The sequence below is a fragment of the Meriones unguiculatus genome, chromosome 5 (assembly GCF_030254825.1).
Source record: "Meriones unguiculatus strain TT.TT164.6M chromosome 5, Bangor_MerUng_6.1, whole genome shotgun sequence".
NCBI classification, from domain to species: Eukaryota; Metazoa; Chordata; class Mammalia; order Rodentia; family Muridae; genus Meriones; species Meriones unguiculatus.
Genome location: NC_083353.1, coordinates 104,419,180 through 104,435,797, shown reverse-complemented (window position 1 = coordinate 104,435,797; position 16,618 = coordinate 104,419,180). Strand labels below are relative to the sequence as shown.

Genomic DNA, 16,618 nt, shown 5'->3' with positions numbered 1-16,618 from the left:
CTGTTTTACAGCATGAGTGGCTTCTAAAGTGTTTGCAGAGACACTGCTGCAGGAGAGCCTGCTGTGCAAAAGTTAATAGAAACAAGCCCAAAGATTGAGGAGAAGTATAGGGGTGGGTCTGAACAGTGATTTGAGAGGCTCAGCCTGTCTGAACACTTCTGGCCACAGCTGGCATGGTGTCACTCAGAATTGTTGTACAGAACATAGGCAGCAAACTGTTGTACCCCCAGCCCCAGCTCAGAAATACCCATAGACAGCCCTGGCAACTGGCTCTGCCCTCAGCTCTTACCCGATGTTTTCTAAAGCTGAAGTCGAGGAGCGGCATACACTGCTTCAGAAATGCTTCCACAAAGTGACGTCCATACTGAAGGGAGAGACAGGGTGTGAGCTCTGACTGAGGACTTTCAGTTGAAAAGCCCTCAGGTGAGGTAACACAGACTACCTAGCCCAAGGGTTTTATATCATCACTGTGTACATTCAAATAAATTGGGAGTGGTGCAAAATGTTAATTTGGAGGATGTAATTAAAGTTCAAAAGTAAACAGGCCTGCTATATAGATAAGTTCCAGCATTAGATAGACTCACGAACCCAGACACAGACAATGGCCAGAGTCCTTGTTCAGCGTGGAGAACACGGAGCGACAGCTGCACTCCAGCCCCTGAAGGATGATTCATTCTCAAAGTAGAAATTTTGAGAGGACTAAGGGAACACATGCCCCATTTCCAGTTAAATTATTCCTACAATCTGCTCATCTCCTACAATGTGGGTAGAGTGAAGAGCAAAGGCCACAAGGTACCAAGAATGGGGTTACCACACACTTGGGAGAAGACACCAAGAGGAGAGAAAAAGCATTCTCCTCATAAAGTTCTGTTTGGGTTTATCATTAACTCTACTAGGGCCAGACAGGGAAATCCAGAGGAGAAGGGAAGGGTTATGCAAATGTCAGAATATCAATTTGACATTCACAAACCACCCCAAGGAATTTTTCATTTGTCTTGTGTTATAAAGGACCAAACAACCTCCTGCAGAGCTTGGATCTGCTGGGGAAGGCAAGGATAAGCAGTGCTCTTTCCTCTTTGTTTGTGGCAAGGTCACACTATGCAGCCCTGGCTGACCTGGAAACTCCATGTGTAGACCAGGCTGGCCTCAAGCTCATAGGGATCCACTTGCTTCTGCCTCTCAAGTGCTAGGGTTAAGGGTGTGTATCACCGTGCCCACCACAAACACTGTTCTTAGACTCAATTGCTCTGTAGACATTCAACCTAGCTCTAATACCCTGACCAAAAATTCTCCAACTCATGAGAAAATTGCCTTGAACTACTACAGAAAATGTTAGCCATTGTCTTCCTTCAACTACCACCTATTAGCACAGACTCTGGCATATAAACGAGGAATAAAGCAATTCTATTGAGCTGAGGCCCCTCTGAAATGACCCACAGGGAGAAAACACATTAAACAAAGCCTAGGAAATCTCTTACCTTTAAACATGCGTGTAGAACAGGATAACTGTCGAATACCTGGACAGGAGAAAAACAAGAAACCAAACCTGATGTCAGCTCCTTTGAGTATCCCAGCCTCTTTCCCACTGCACACAGCATAGCTCTGAGTGATACCGGAAATTCTAAAATGCAGAAGGCATGTTGACAGTGTAATAGAAAGTCAGTTACAGAATAAAGAAACTCTTGTAACTTAAGCCCAAGAAAAGCAAAAAAGAAGCAAAGGGGATCAAGAAATTGATTCAAACTAGGGCTGCTGAGAAGACAGCATTATTAGCGGGCTGACACTTTGATCTGAATCCGTAAGAAAGAATTGCTGAGATGGAGAGGAGAGGGGCTGACATTTAAAGCTGACAGAGCAGCCTGAGCATAATCCAACAGTAGAGAAAATGGTGCTCAAGGACAGTAAAGGCAATCGGGGTTGAAGTGTACGCAGATCAAAGGGTCCACGGCAAGATGGGAAAAATGGGGCAATGACGGTAGTAAGTACTGTGCAGGCAGCTGGCAAAAAGAAAAGGGGGAAAACCCAGAGTAGCCAGAAGGGGTTGCCCAGAATGAATAGGAGCTCATGAAGGGAGGAAACAGCGCCTGACGAAGGGGGAGGAGAACAGCAAGCAGGCGAATTCTGGAAACCAGAACCCTAGCGTCTAGGCTGGCAAGTGAGGCGGGTCAGGGGTCCCCATACTTTCATCAGATTGATAAGGATACTGAAGTCCCGAACAGCCATGTTCCAATAGAGAAGCTTCTCTTCGTGAACCTGGGGACAGCCAAACACAGGCCTCTGAGTTACAGCCCAATGCTTCTGTTGCCCTCCCCTAACAGCTTGTCAATTATCCCTTCTGAGGAGGCGTGGCAACCAGTTTTCTCATCAGCAGGTTCAAACACACTGTGATAACATGAGAGCACCTCACAGAAAATCAGTCACTTCCAAGTAGGTAGAAACCTGTGCTGCCCATCACATCTCTGTGGCTTCTGGTGTCTACATAACCCCTGTCTACCTCAGCTCAGCCTGGGAGGCTACCAAGATCCAGATCATCTCAGTCAGGCTTGGTGTTCTTCAAGCCAGGTGGGAAGTGGCAAATTGGGCAGAAAGAAGGGGAAACAGCTCAACTCTCACCTCCAACTAGAGGGAAAAGAAGCTTTTGAAAAAACTCCTAGGTCTTGGTAACTGAAAGAAAATAGCTTAGGAGAAACTCTGTACCCAAGAGATAATCAACAATGCCCACGTCATCAAAGCCCACTGCTTTTTGAGAGGAATGCATGGAGCACCTGCTGTGAATCTGCTGCTGTTCCAGCCTGAAGACCTTTCACTGTCTTCTCCAGTTCAGCCATCATCACACGGAAGAAAATGACAAAGGTGTGCCTATAAGGGGGGAAGGCATGAATACCCACATGATACACTGCTTATAAAAAGCTTCTAGGAAGTTCCCTGTAAGAAGAAGCCAGGATACCAACAGTCATTTACACTTCTCTCTCTGAATGTTTTAACTAAGGTCTACTGAAAGAGGTGATTGGAAAGAAAGAATGAGCCCAGGGGCTGCGATGTAGCTCAGAAGATCATAGTTCATGTCTAGCATGCACTGTGTTCAGCATACACGAGGGGGGCATTGCTCATGTGCATATGTGTAATATTAGCACTAAGGAGGAAGAGAACTAAGAGCACTAAGGGGTTAAGAGAATTGGAAGTTTAAGGTCGTCCTTAATTACAAAGGGAGTGAGGGTAGCCCAGACTGGATGAGACCCTATTGAGAGAGTGCGCATATGGAAACCCAAGCCAAAGCAAATGGAATGTGAGACGTGAAGTTTGCTTGGAACCACGGTACCAGTGATGCAGGAAACAGCAGTGATACAGTGCAGGAAGCCAAATTTAAGTCGTGGTTCTGTGCTCCCTTCACTGATTGCAAACAGAGAAACCCTCTATTTTCTTTTTAAAGATTACTTAAGTATACAATGTTTTGCTTGCATGTACACCTGAACACCAGAAGAGGGCACCAGATCTCATTATAGATGGTTATGAGCCACTATGTGGTTGCTGGGAATTGAACTCAGTGCCCCTGGAAGAGCAGCCAGTGCTCTTAACTTCTGAACCATCTCTCTTGCCCCTGTGAAATTCTTTCAACCATCATTTTCCTCAATAGTAAAACAGTGGTAAGGATACCTATACCCCACAGGAATTAAGATCAAACAAGATGAAGATGTCAGAGTGTTTGATAAACTGGACTGATTATACAAGTAACCTTAATTCTTGATACTTAAAGACTTAAAACCATCAAGACAATCATTAGGTATAACAATTAACTGTTTTTCAAGATGGTTAAAGTATTACAAAGATGGTCTTCAGTTAGTCTTATTTTTATCAATTTTGGTGTGTTAGAAGTTGGACCTCGGCCTTGCATATGCTAAGTATGCAAATAGTAGTTCCTTATCTGTGAGGACTGTAAGGAGTGACACTACATTCCTCCCTGAGATCTTTGTACACACCTGGTAACGTGGTTTGAATCTGAAATACCCACACAGGCTGAGGACCTGAGCATAGCTGGTGGCCAGTTTATCGTGCTGTTTTGAAGGATGTAGAACCTTTGGGAAGAAGGCCTGGCTACCAGAGTGGGTAACAAGTAGTGAAGTTACCCCTTCTCCTGGTTCTGGCCTGTTTACTCTAGTTCCTGCTCTGAGTCATGTGAACAAGCTGTAGCCTCAAACTCTTGCCACTGATGGCAAAGGAGCTCCTGACACCATACTTAGCTGTTACAATGGCCTGAAACTGTGACCTAAATAAGTCCTTCCCTCCTCAGACTGCTCTGTCAGATATCTTATCAGAGTGGTAAGATAAATAACCAACACACCCAAACTGAGAGCATTTTAGAAAGAATACACAACAAGACTTAAACTGCCAGAGGAATGGGTGAGTTTACCCTGCACATCATAATTACAGGGAGGACAAGGAGCAAGAACTCCCTTACCTGGTCAATGTAGGGAACGTAGAGGAAGATGCATCTTTTGGAGCATTAACCAGTTCGGGGACACCAACACCAGCGATCTCTTCTATGGCCTTTAGAACGTTGTCTGTATGCTCCAGGTAGATGCTTTACAAAGGGCCAAAGAATAGAGACACACATTATAGAATCCCCAAATCCACCTTGCTTCCTGGCTGCCATGTGAGCAACTTTGCTTCCCCACAAGCCCCACCCCTGGGTCCTGCCTCTCCTCACCATGACTCATACACAGCACATGTATGACCAGGAACCCAAACAAACCTCCCCTCTTTACAACTCATTTTCTCAGAAATCTTGTCAGCGGTGGAAAGCTGACTATACAGTAGCCACCTGCAACTATGTTCAGTGTCTACAAGAACCCTATGGAAACTTCCTGAAGGAAAGAGCAAAAAAGCGAGGTAGAAAACCAGATCAGATGCCCAGTGGTCAATTTCAAACAAATACCTGACAAAGTTTCAAAAGTTCAAGAGGTGGAGTCAAGCCTGGTGGCACAGGCCTGTACTCCTAATTACTTGGGAGGTTAGAGACAGGAAGGTCACAAGTTCAAGGCCAGATTGGGATAACAGAAGGAGTTCAATGTGAGCCTTGGCAACTTAGTAATAAACCCATTTCAAAGTAAAAGGTAAAAGAAGGACTGAGGTGGTTGCTTAGCGGTATCATACTTTTCCAGCAAGGTTAAATCCCCAGTATCCCAGTCTCTCTCCCCTCGCTCTCCCCCTCTTTCTCTCACACACACAAGAAAGAACAAAAGAGAAAGAGAGAGAGAAAAAGAGAAAGAAAGAGAGAGAGAAAGACAGAAAGAAAGAAAGAAAGAAAGAAAGAGAGAGAGAGAGAGAGAGAAAGAAAGAAAGAAAGAAAGAGAAGAGAAAGGAAAGAAAGAAAGAAGAAAGACAGGAACTCAGACACAACACTGTTAAGTATATTAGAACACAAGCACTAGTAATCATATCACATCACCAATAATAATGAATCTTTTTTTTAAGTTTTTAAATTTTAAGGGCATTGGTGTTTTGCCTATGTGTTGTGTGTGAAGGTTCCAGATTTCCTGGAACCAGACTCACAGTTACTCAGGACCTCTGGAAGAGGAGCCAGTGCTCTTAACCACTGAGTCATCTCTCCAGCCCTAAAGCAGGGGTTGGGGGTAGGGTGGAGGGTGGCCTAGGGGGTGGGCAATGGGGAGAATCTTTCATGTGATGCTACCATGTGTTAAATTTTCAAATAATTTCTGATCTTTTTTTTTGAGAAAGGGTCTCTCCATATAGCTCTGGCTGTACTGCTGGCATTCACTGCTTTCTGTTTGTTTGTTTTTGTTTTTTGAGACAGGGTTTCTCTGTGTAGGCCTGGCTGTCCCGGAACTCACTCTGCTTCGAACTCAAGAGACCCACCTTCCTCTGCCTCCTGACTACTGGGATTAAAGGTAATTGCCACCACATGCTTGTCATGAACTAAGAGTAAATAAAGTTTCAATAAGAAACACAGTTAAGGGCTAGAGAGATAGTTCAGCAGTTAAGAGCACTGGCTGCTCTTCCATAAGACTTGGGTTCAATTCTCAGCACTTGGTGGCTCACAAATGTCTGATGCTCTAGTTCTAGGGGTTATGATACCCTCTTCTGAGGGCAGTGCATACATATGGTACACAGACATGCAGGCAAAACACAAGAGTCAGATGGATGGCATACACCTGTACCTGTTAGCACTTAAGAGGTGTAGGCAGAACAAGTTCAAGGCTATCCTCAGCTACATGGTGAGTTCACCTCAATAAACCAAAATAATACTAATATAAACAAACAAATAAAAGAAAGATTCTCAGACACCCTGGAAGAAATGGGTATACCTTAGACATGATGAGCAGTAAGTGTATTTGACTTACTCCTAGCCAGGGAGGCCACAACTACAGACTACTCTAACCGGATTTTCAGTAAGGAATTAGCAGCAGAAGGAAAGCATCTTAGGAGCCAAACTCCAAACTACACTCACTTTAAACCGTCATTTGCTCTGAAGTCCGCTAACAAAGGTCACGACTCAGTTTGTAACTACATGAGAGATCCCAACAACTGCAAAATGGAAAAATGCTATCTGGCTCCCGGGAAGAAAGTAAACCCCTCACCAGAGCAAATCATGCAGGTGGTCATTAAAAGCGGTGTTCTTCACTTTTTCCCCATGAGGCCATGCTCGACAAAGAAGTTGTTTGGCCAGGGAGGCTGTTGGAAAATGAGACAAAAAGCATTTCATTCACAACTGACCTCATTCTTTTTAAAAACTGCATTTAAAAACACAATTTTTAGCTGAGTGTAGTTGTTTACACCTGTATTCCCAGCACTTGGGATACTGACAGGTGAAGATTACAGTGAGCTCCAGGTTAGCTGGGGCTTCAGCAGAGACATTCCCAACTACTGTTCTCCAGAGTCACTGACATACTTGTATGTATTAATGGGCATAGTGTGACATGTCAGCTTGCGTACAGTGCTTAATGATCAGATAAGCACACTCTTATTTTTCAGGTGTTGGAGGAAGAGTATTGATCAAAAGAATTATTTTGTTTTTTTTAAATAAACTTTTAAACAAAATAAACAAATAATAAAATTTTAGTTTTTAAAATAAAAATTTCAAAAGTTTTAAGGTGTATTTTTAAAAGGCGTTTAAGAAGAATTATGTGTGGAGGCAAGTATCTGTGTGGGTTATGAGCATCTCGTTGCAGGTGCCTGCACAGGCCAGAAGAGGGCAGTGAGTCCCTTGAAGCTGGAATTGCATGCCCTTGTGTGCTGTCTGAAGTAATTCTGGGAACTGAATTCAGACCCCGGTGAGAGCAGTAAACATTCCTAACTGCTGAGCCATCTCAGCCCCAGATTATTATTTTAAATTTAAGTTTTGTTTTATGTTTTTTTGTTTGTTTGTTTTTTTGTTTTTTGCCTAACAAGCAATTTTGTTTTTAGGACAAGTGTCTTGGGTAGGTGCTTGTCTAGTATGCAGAAAGCTCTAGGTTCTACCCCCAGAACCATGTAAAACCAGGCATAGTGACACATGCCTGTAATACCAGCAACTCAGAAAATAGAGCTGGGAAGATCAGAAGTTTAGGGTCATCTTTAGCATGGACATAGGAAGTCTGAGCCAGCCCTAGCTTCAAGAGACTGTTTTTACAAAAAAGAAAAATGAAAGTATCACTATGGAGCATAGATTAGCCTAAAATTCACAATTCTCTTTGAGCCTCCTGGGTACTGGGTTTAGAGTCAGATAGCACCAGCCTTGGCCTAGCAAGCAATTGTTCAAAAAACTAATTTGTTCCTGTTTCACTAACTCAACCGCCATAAATGAAACCAGTTGCTAAGAGTATACCCTATTTACTGACCCCGTCTTGAAGTGCAAAAATGGCCTCCTGTGTTAGACCAAACCCTACTCTATTAGTATAGGAAAAAAAAAAACACAAAGATTTCTTTCACATATTAACCTTGTTTTCTATTGTGCCAAAACTTGGAAAGAGAATTAGTGGTTTGCATTCTAGAGCTATAATAAAGGATACTTAAAGAGAAAGGTTTTAAGATCCAGGTCCTAAAGAAGCATGGTGACACATGGTGAGCTGTACTCCCAGAACTGGGGAGGCCGAGGCAGGAGGATCTGATGGTCAAACCAACTTGGCTACACAGTAAGATGATCTCAGAGATGGGGAAAGATATAGAGGGAAAGAGGCAGGGAGAAGGAGAGTGAAGGAGAAAAGCAGAGAGAGGGAGAGAGAAAGAGGTCAGCAGATGATGCAAAAGTACAAAAATGCCACAATGAACATGTGCCTTAAAAAAGGACAGTACTAGCTGGGCCCAGTGGTGCACACCCGTAATACCAGCACTCAAAGAGGGAGAGGCAGGCAGATGGCTTTCTGTGAGTTCGAGGCTAGCCTGGGCTACAAAGTGAGTCCAGGACAGCCAAGGCTACACAGAGAAACTCTGTCTCAAAAAACAAAAACAAACAACAACAAAAAAGACCAGTAGTTATTTCCTTGATGCTTCTATTTTTACTCACTTCGTGGTGTGTGTGTGTGTGTGTGTGTGTGTGTGTGTGTGTGTGTGTATGTATGTATCTACTTATCTGTCTATATCTGGCATGTGACTAACATAGTAAAAGAAGACAGGAGTGTGGTTGTTTGAGTGAGAATGGATCCCATAGGCTCATATGTGTAAATACTTGGTTCCTAGCCGTGGAACTGTTTGGGAAGGATTAGAAAGTGTGGTCTTGTTGGAAGAAGTGTGTTTTTGGTGGGCCTTGACGTTCCAAAACCCCATGCCATTCCCAGCTAGCTCTCTCTGTGTCCTGTTTGTCGATCAATGTATAAGCTCTCAACTACTGCTCCAATGCCATGCCTGTCTACCTGCTGATATGTTTGCCACTAGGATGGTCATGGATGCCAACCTTCTGGAGTATAAGCCCAATAAACTCTTCTATAAGTTGCCTTGGTCCTGCAACTATCACAGCAATAGAAAAGTATCTAAGTATCTAAGACAAAGAGGAAGCAGATTATTAAGACTTATATAGGGCATGGTGGTATATGCCTATAATTTTAGTACTTGAGAGTGAGAAGAAGAAAACATAGGATTGCTACATATCCAAGCTTAGCCTGGTATACATAGAGTTCCATACCATCCAGAAATATAAACCAGAACATTGTGTTTAAAAAAAAAAAAAGGCTAAAGACAAACAAAAAGTTAAACAGAAAATTATCAAGAATGGAGGGCAGAGCTCAATAGTTTAGCACTGGATTTAATCCCTAGAGGAGAAGGAGGAGGAGGAGGAGGAGGAGGAGAAGAAAGAAGAAGAAGAAGAAGAAGAAGAAGAAGAAGAAGAAGAAGAAGAAGAAGAAGAAGAAGAAGAAGAAGAAGAAGAGAAGAAGAAGAGAAGAAGAAGAAGAAGAAGAAGAAGAAGAAGAAGAAGAGAAGAAGAAGAAGAAGAAGAAGAAGAAGAAGAAGAGAAGAAGAAGAAGAAGAAGAAGAAGAAGAAGAAGAAGAAGAAGAAGAAGAAGAAGAGAAGGAAGAGGAGGAAGAGGAGGAGGAGGAGGTAGAGGAGGAGGAAGAAAACTTGCAGCTACAGAGATAGCTCTGCGGTTAAGAGAACTTGCTGGTCTCCCAGAGGACCTAGGTTAGTTTCCCAGTATCCACTGTGCAGCTCATAACCATAATTCCAGTCATAGGGGATCCAATGCCCTCTTCTGGTCTCGAACGCATATGACATACATGCTGGCAAAACACTCATACACAAAAAAATAAAGGCAAAATAAATACATCTTATAAAAAACCTGTATAATCAATTAGTCTAACCAAAGTTATACTAAGCAGTGTCATCGCCCTTTCTGAGAAAACGGTCTGACTGGTGAAGCGAGAGAGCATGCTGATAACTTTGTGGAAAAAAACACTCAAAATTCTAGTAGACAACGAATTTACAAATTTAAGATATTAATCCTATTCATATCTAAAAAAAGGGATCTGGGCCATCACCGAGTTTTTCTTTCTTCTGAGTAGGTACTGCAGATTTCTCCAGAAGGGCCATCAAAAGTCTGAGAAGATACAGACCACACTGGAAACTGGGAATGCTGTGGTGGAAATTTTGCAAGTAATTGAAGCTCTGGCTGTAAAGAAACAAGACACAAAAGAAAAGACATAGCATCACAAGCATTAAAGATGTCTTTATATGCACACTAGCTGCCCAACTTGTCTCCCCGTAGTTTATGTGTGGGGGGGGGGGCAGCAAGTGGCGCAGCTGGCAGAGATCTGCTGACAAGCCTGCCAACCTGAGTTCAACCCCAGGAAACTAAGTGGGAAAAGGAGAAAACCAACCCCTGTAAGCTGAACTCTGCCCTCATATACATATGTAAGTAGATAAAATATAAGTATTTAATAGCACAAACAATTCACCTCATTTTCAAGTGCTTTTACTACTCCTCCCCCACTTTTTTAAAGACAGGGTTCCACATGTAGCTCTGACTGGCCTAGAACTCACTTATAGACCAAGCTGGCCTCAACTCACAGAGATCAACCTGTTTCTGTCTCCTGAGTGCTATGATTAAAGATGTGTGCCACCACATCTAGCATGGTACTACGTTTCACTCAAGAATCTTAACAGAAAACTATCTTTTACAGAAGTCTGAGTAGAAAAAAGTTACATAGACAAAAATTTTGTCTTATGGGGGGGATCACATACACCAAGAAGTGCAAGCATTAGGGTACCACATGAAACCTTGAATAAATTGTTTGCTATTTTGTGATGTTATGGGGGTGAGGAAGATCTCATGATGACCAAGCTGGCCTTGAACTCGCCACTACAATGATGGGGGGCGATGGGGCAGGATGGCATGGGACTGCCAATCGGTACAACTAGTTGCTTCCGCCATGCTGAGCGGGGGTGATGGCACATGCTTGTAATCCCAACAACATGGAGGCTGAGACAGGAGAAGAGTGAGTCTGAGGTCACCTAGGATAAACAGCACGGCCCTGCTTCAAAAGGATCAAAATGAGGGGCTGGAGAGAGAGCTGAGAAGTTAAGACCACCTGCTGCTCTTCTGGAGGACATACACACACACTCACACATTGGGTTGGGTATGGTGTTGCATACTCAAGAGGCAGGTGGATCTCTGAGAGTTTGATCAGGCTGATCTCTGGACAGCCTGGTCTGCATTATGAGTTCCAGACCAACAGAGTTACATAATGAGACCCAGTCTCAAAAAAAGTAATAAATAATGAAAAAAAAACATGAAAAAACACATACATTAAGGGAAAGTGACAGATAAGTATAGATTTTATTCACAACTGAGAGAATGAATGCTTCCAAAAAAATTTTGCCAATCCAGTTCTAGGCTTGCTTGAGAACATACTGGAATGCTCTGACCCACCTGACCAGTTCCTCCAAGGGCTGTTCCTTTTCATTCTGTTTCAGCCGGCTCGAGAGGACCTCTAGGGCTGAGCACAGGAGGCGATGGTTTGAATGGTGAGTAAATCCTTTCCTAAAGCAAAGTCAAAAAAAGTGGTTCAGCCTTATTTCAGGAGGATTACTTGGGTACTACATGAGGACAAAACAAATACAAAAAAAAAAAAAAAAAGTAATTAAAAAATTTTAAATTTAAATTTTGCCTGACTTTCAAGAGTCTACATAATCAGATCTCTACATCTTCTCTAGCAACATCTTCCTTTTCCTTTCATACATTTTGTGAGTGTGCACATGCTTGTTTGTGTGTGTGTGTGTGTGTGTGTTTTCTTAATAATGAATACCCTTTTTGTGTTTACTGTTAAAAAAATCTCCTTGATGAACTCGCAATGCAAATCTTTTATCAGGCATTGCTTTTTAAGTACTGAGAATACAGAAATGACTCACATTGGCCTTTGTGGAGAGTATTACAGTTAACAGAGGAGAAAAATAAACAAGCAATTTTAACAAAATGTGTCAAGTTTTACCAGAAGAGAATGCCACAGTGTTGGAAAGGAGCTGAGGGTGAGGGAAGAAGTTTACTTAGCAAGGTTAGAGAAACCTAACTGATTTCTCTCCAGAAACTGAAGAGATTCAGTAAGAAGAGGGTGCAGATCAAGTAGCCAAGGGTCCTGTAGGAGGACGTGTGCATTTGAAGGGTTAAGAAGGGTGCTGAATGAACTCAGTCTACCTGCAGGCAGAGCGTGAGACAACAGGTGCGAGAGCAGAAGCCAGACAACAGGGGGAAAAGGCAGGCCAAAGTATTTGAGTCGGGAGAGCCCAATGGCCACCAGTGATCACAACTGGGAAGACTTCTGTGACTCATGAAGAACAGACCGAGGCAAGACATCTGGACGGAAAGGCCAACGGTGAAACTAGGTCAGATATGAGGGAAGGAGGGAAGCAGATGTCCATTTAGATGATGCAATCAATAGAATTTAGAGTTACATGTGGGAAAGAGGAGAAAGTAGGAGGCAAAAGAATAACTCCTAGGTTTTGGCACACGAGACTAATGATGGCATTTTCAAGTGAGGCAGAGCTGGAGGAACAGTGATATTAAGCTCTGAATTGGATGTGATGAGTCTGGGGTGTCAATGACACATCCAGGCGGGTGTTGAGTAGGCAGCTGGATACAATCTTGCCTTAGCTCAGAAGAGAACATTTAGCATAAATTTAAGCTTGGGTAAATTCTCCAGAAAACTTGTTCAAAGAGGACAGATGGGATAAGACATGACTGACTGAGGAACAGAATACTTAGAGGCATGCCTTCATTTCTACTTTCTCCCATGCTATGCTGCCAACTCTTTGCCTCCCTAAAAACCAACTCCTGGGACAAGTGGGCTACTCAGCAGGTGAAGCCCTTGCTGCCAAGCCTGACCTTGACCCCTGGGTTCACTTGGTGGAAGAGGAGCACGTTAGTGCACACATATACACACACAATAAAAATGTAAAAACGCATTCGGTTATAATACATTTCTATCCTTATTTTTAAAAGCAGTGGGGCTGGAGAGAGAGTTCAGCGGTTAAGAACATGTACTGCTCTTGCACAGAGCAAGAGCAGACAACCTGAGTTTGGTTCCCAGCACCCATATTGGGCTGTTCACAAGCACCTGCAGCTCCAGCTCCAGGAGGTCCAGTACCCACTTCTGGCCTTTAAGGGCACAGACACATAGATCATAATTTTTAAAATGTAAAAAGTAAAATAAAAAGACTATTGATTCTTTAAAGGCCGATTGAGGGTGAGGATGTAGCTCAGATGGCAGAGTCTTGCCTATCGTGCCTGGTTTCATCCTAGGTTTCACCCCCAGCACCACACAAAAGCCAGGTATGTAATACTAGTACTCAGGAGGATGATTAGAGGTTACAGAGCAAGTTCAAGGCCACAATCTGTGAAATCCTGTTCTAAAAAGCCTCATCAAATGCCACTGCTTCCATGGCACCCCCAAATATTCCAATTCACACTGTGCTTGCTTTTTTACCCCATAATTTGTGATTTACTTACAAATTATTTAAAATTTAACTAATTAGCCACCTCTTTTTTTACTAAATAACAAAAAATTAATTTTTTAAGATGAGGGGTGTTCCCGTCTTATTCAGTATGGTCTCAAACCCCCACATGAGCTCATTTTCCTTCTGCTTCAGCTTTCCTAATAGCTGGATTACAGACATGTACCACAGTGCTGGCTTCCCTAGTTATTACAGAGTGCTTGCAACAAGAAACAGAGGAGTGAGAGGTCCAGGTTTGTTGTTTTATCTAATCAATAAGCCATCTAGTTTATCAAACTGGCTAGTAACAGACCCTTTAGACTCAGTGGTTTTGCGAGCTCAAATGGAAAAGAAGAAAGCACAGTAAGGGCTGTACCCAGCTCCCTCCCCCTTCTCTCAGGGGATAATCGTGAGAGCAAGTACATTCATCTCCTCCTACAACACTTCCTACACGCACGCACCACGCAAAGAGTGCATGAAAGACTTGCAGCAGCCTCTGGTAGCAGGAAGCCATGGTGTGGTGCTCCTGAGCGTTCACTCTTGGCTTGTCATCTACACTGAGATTTTCAGCACCTAGGCACTAGAAGAAAAGAGGTTTCAGTCTTGTTCTTCCTGTGATTGTTCTCATTCCCCTTCAGTCTTTCTCAGCTTAACTCTTTGGCACACACAAGGCTAAGCCTGCTGGAAGTGAATTTTTCTCTCTCCCTCGAAGCTCTGAAGCCTGCCTGTCCTGCCGCTCTGGACAGTCCCGACCCCCTCTGGAGGCCTAAGCTGTGCGGCTGCCCATGCATTTCTGCCACAGAGCCCACCTGCCTCCCTGACTCCTAACTCAGCTCTACCTCCCTCTCTTCCTCCTCTCTCCTCTCTCCTCCCAGAGCTGCCTACACACCAGAGCTTGCTTGCCTGTGCTTACATGGTTTCTAGTCTTACAAGACATTCTTCTGACCTGGAAGTAGTTGTGAATGTTCTCCAGATGGTTACACATTGGGGTTAGCAGCTGAACAACACAATGAACAATGTCCTGGACAGATCTCTGATGAAGATGTGAGAATCCAATATTCCGGTTTCCTTTATTCTACAATAAATCTTAGAGTTATGAGGGGAAACTGGATAACTTCTTTACATTAATCATTAGTTAGGAGTTCAAAATTGTGATTCCAGGTAGGAGTGGATAGAAGAGGTAATTTGCTTGCCTAAGGTAATATAACAAAAGGATAAAAATGATAGCAAAAGAAAAGAACTCTTCCTTTAGTTTTAAGTACCTAAGAGAATGGATTTTGTAGATCTAGAACAGGATTTGATTAAAAAGTTTAGACATGGGGCTGGAGAGATGGCTCAGCAGTTAAGAGTACTTGCTGCTCTTAGAGAGGACCCTGATTTGTTTCCCAGCACTCACAGGATGGCTCATGATTGCCTATAACTTTAATTCCAGAGGGATCTGACACTCTCTTCTGGCCAGGCACGGTGATGTATTCCTTTAATCTCAGAAGGGAGATGGAGGCAGGGGGATCAGAACCTCAAGACAATTATCAGCTACATAGTGAGTTCAAGTCCAGCCTGTGCTATAGGAGACTGTCTCAAAAGTCAAAGTATAGACCATCATAACTAATGAGTGTGGGCAAATAACAATTAGTTATGAGCAAATAACACGCACGCACACACACACAGAGAATGCGGACACATCTTACCATCACCAGATAAGTACTTACATATGCTAGGTGCTTTCGTATCTTCTACGCACATCTGAGGTTCCGGCCTCTCTATAAGCAGCCAAGTTCTACACTAAGTTTTATACACAAGCTTAGTTTGGGAGGCTATTTGTATCAAACCTGAGGACTACAGGTGTAGCCCAGTGGCAGTCTAATACCCGTGAGGCTCTGGGTTTTAGCCTCACTCTTGCAGAAATAGGAGGGAAAACCTGGGAAAGCTCAGAATTCAGGATGTTTGGGATAGAAACACACACACACACACACACACACACATACACACACACTCTGAGGGATCCAGCCTGGGCTTTTCAGAGGGTTAGGCAGCACTGCAGCCCCACCTGTACAGGATCTGGTAACAGGAATGCCACCATCTTGCCTAGTAAGTTAAACCCAACTCCAGATTACTCACCACTAATAATCTGCCTGTTTCCACGTCTCCTAAACCCAGCTTGTGCCTCTACTAACCTTGAAGAAGCAGATTCTCTTGGCACAAGAAGGAGTCAGTATATTCTCTAACTTCTGGGAAAGATCTTCCAGCAAGAAAAGCAGTTCAGCAGGACCGAGCTGTACAACTTCTGTAGCCTATGGTAGGGAAGATGAAGAATAACTTCAATCATGTCCCATTGACAGTACTTTTGGTATATCTCATGGTTATCCCTCCTATTGGGTGAAGAACTGAATTTGACTTTTCATTCAATTAAAAAAAAAAAAAAAAGGAAATAGGGGCCTAGAAAGAAAGCTCAGTGGACAGCACATGCCACAGAAGCAGGAGGGCTGGAGCTTAGAGCTCTGGTGTCTATGTAAAAGGTGGCAAAGGCTTTACCCACTGAGTCACCTCACCAGATTCCTCAGAGGCCATATTTCCTTCCCCTTTTCACGGCTATACACCATGGTGAATCATTCTACATATAAGTACATGACAAGAGATGGGTAAAATGCCCCATGTAAGCCACATATTCAGTACACACTTATGGAGAATCTTCTATGAGTAGATTGACCAAGAAAACTTAAAATGTAAACAAAGGACACACACACACACACACACACACACACACAAGCACAAGCACAATACCGATTCTATCCTGAAGATGCCTACATTTTTACACCTATTCAGTAAATATCCATGCCATTTGAAATGTTTTAGTCTGGAGAAATTCCACTCTCTAGTGAAAATCCTTATCAGAAGTTACCTTCTCTGTGCAAATATTCTCTATTCTCAAATTTGTTAGGAAGAACACCCTCTCACTGAAGTTCCGGGAGGAATACGAGGTGGAGCAGCCATCTCTACCTCCTCTATTACGCTTGACTGACTGAAGGCGGGGAGCAAACTGTGCACACTACTGCACCGCCGGTGCCTCTAGGTTTAGTTGTCAACATAGAAATGGCCTCTAGAAGTATCTATTTGATGCTGAGCAAATGTCAGGACATCTTTAAGCCCCAACAGCACTCCGTTATTTAAGTACACTCAGTGCTTCTAACTGGTGACCTGCATGTA

The 16,618-nt window shown here is 43.2% G+C and overlaps 1 protein-coding gene across 1 annotated transcript in view; it reads right to left on the bottom strand.

The window, feature by feature from the left end:
* The window catches only part of Fancd2 (FA complementation group D2), a 67,729-nt gene that overhangs the window by 7,826 nt on the left and 43,285 nt on the right, over positions 1–16,618 (bottom strand). The window contains exons 30-40 of the mRNA XM_021637605.2: positions 15,589–15,705; positions 14,361–14,489; positions 13,876–13,994; positions 11,358–11,468; positions 9,967–10,097; positions 6,597–6,690; positions 4,457–4,579; positions 2,766–2,859; positions 2,182–2,253; positions 1,479–1,517; positions 290–364 (exon numbers count right to left, since the gene is read on the bottom strand). Coding sequence (XP_021493280.2) covers positions 290–364; positions 1,479–1,517; positions 2,182–2,253; positions 2,766–2,859; positions 4,457–4,579; positions 6,597–6,690; positions 9,967–10,097; positions 11,358–11,468; positions 13,876–13,994; positions 14,361–14,489; positions 15,589–15,705 — 1,104 coding nt within the window. The remainder of the gene's footprint in view (positions 1–289; positions 365–1,478; positions 1,518–2,181; positions 2,254–2,765; positions 2,860–4,456; positions 4,580–6,596; positions 6,691–9,966; positions 10,098–11,357; positions 11,469–13,875; positions 13,995–14,360; positions 14,490–15,588; positions 15,706–16,618) is intronic.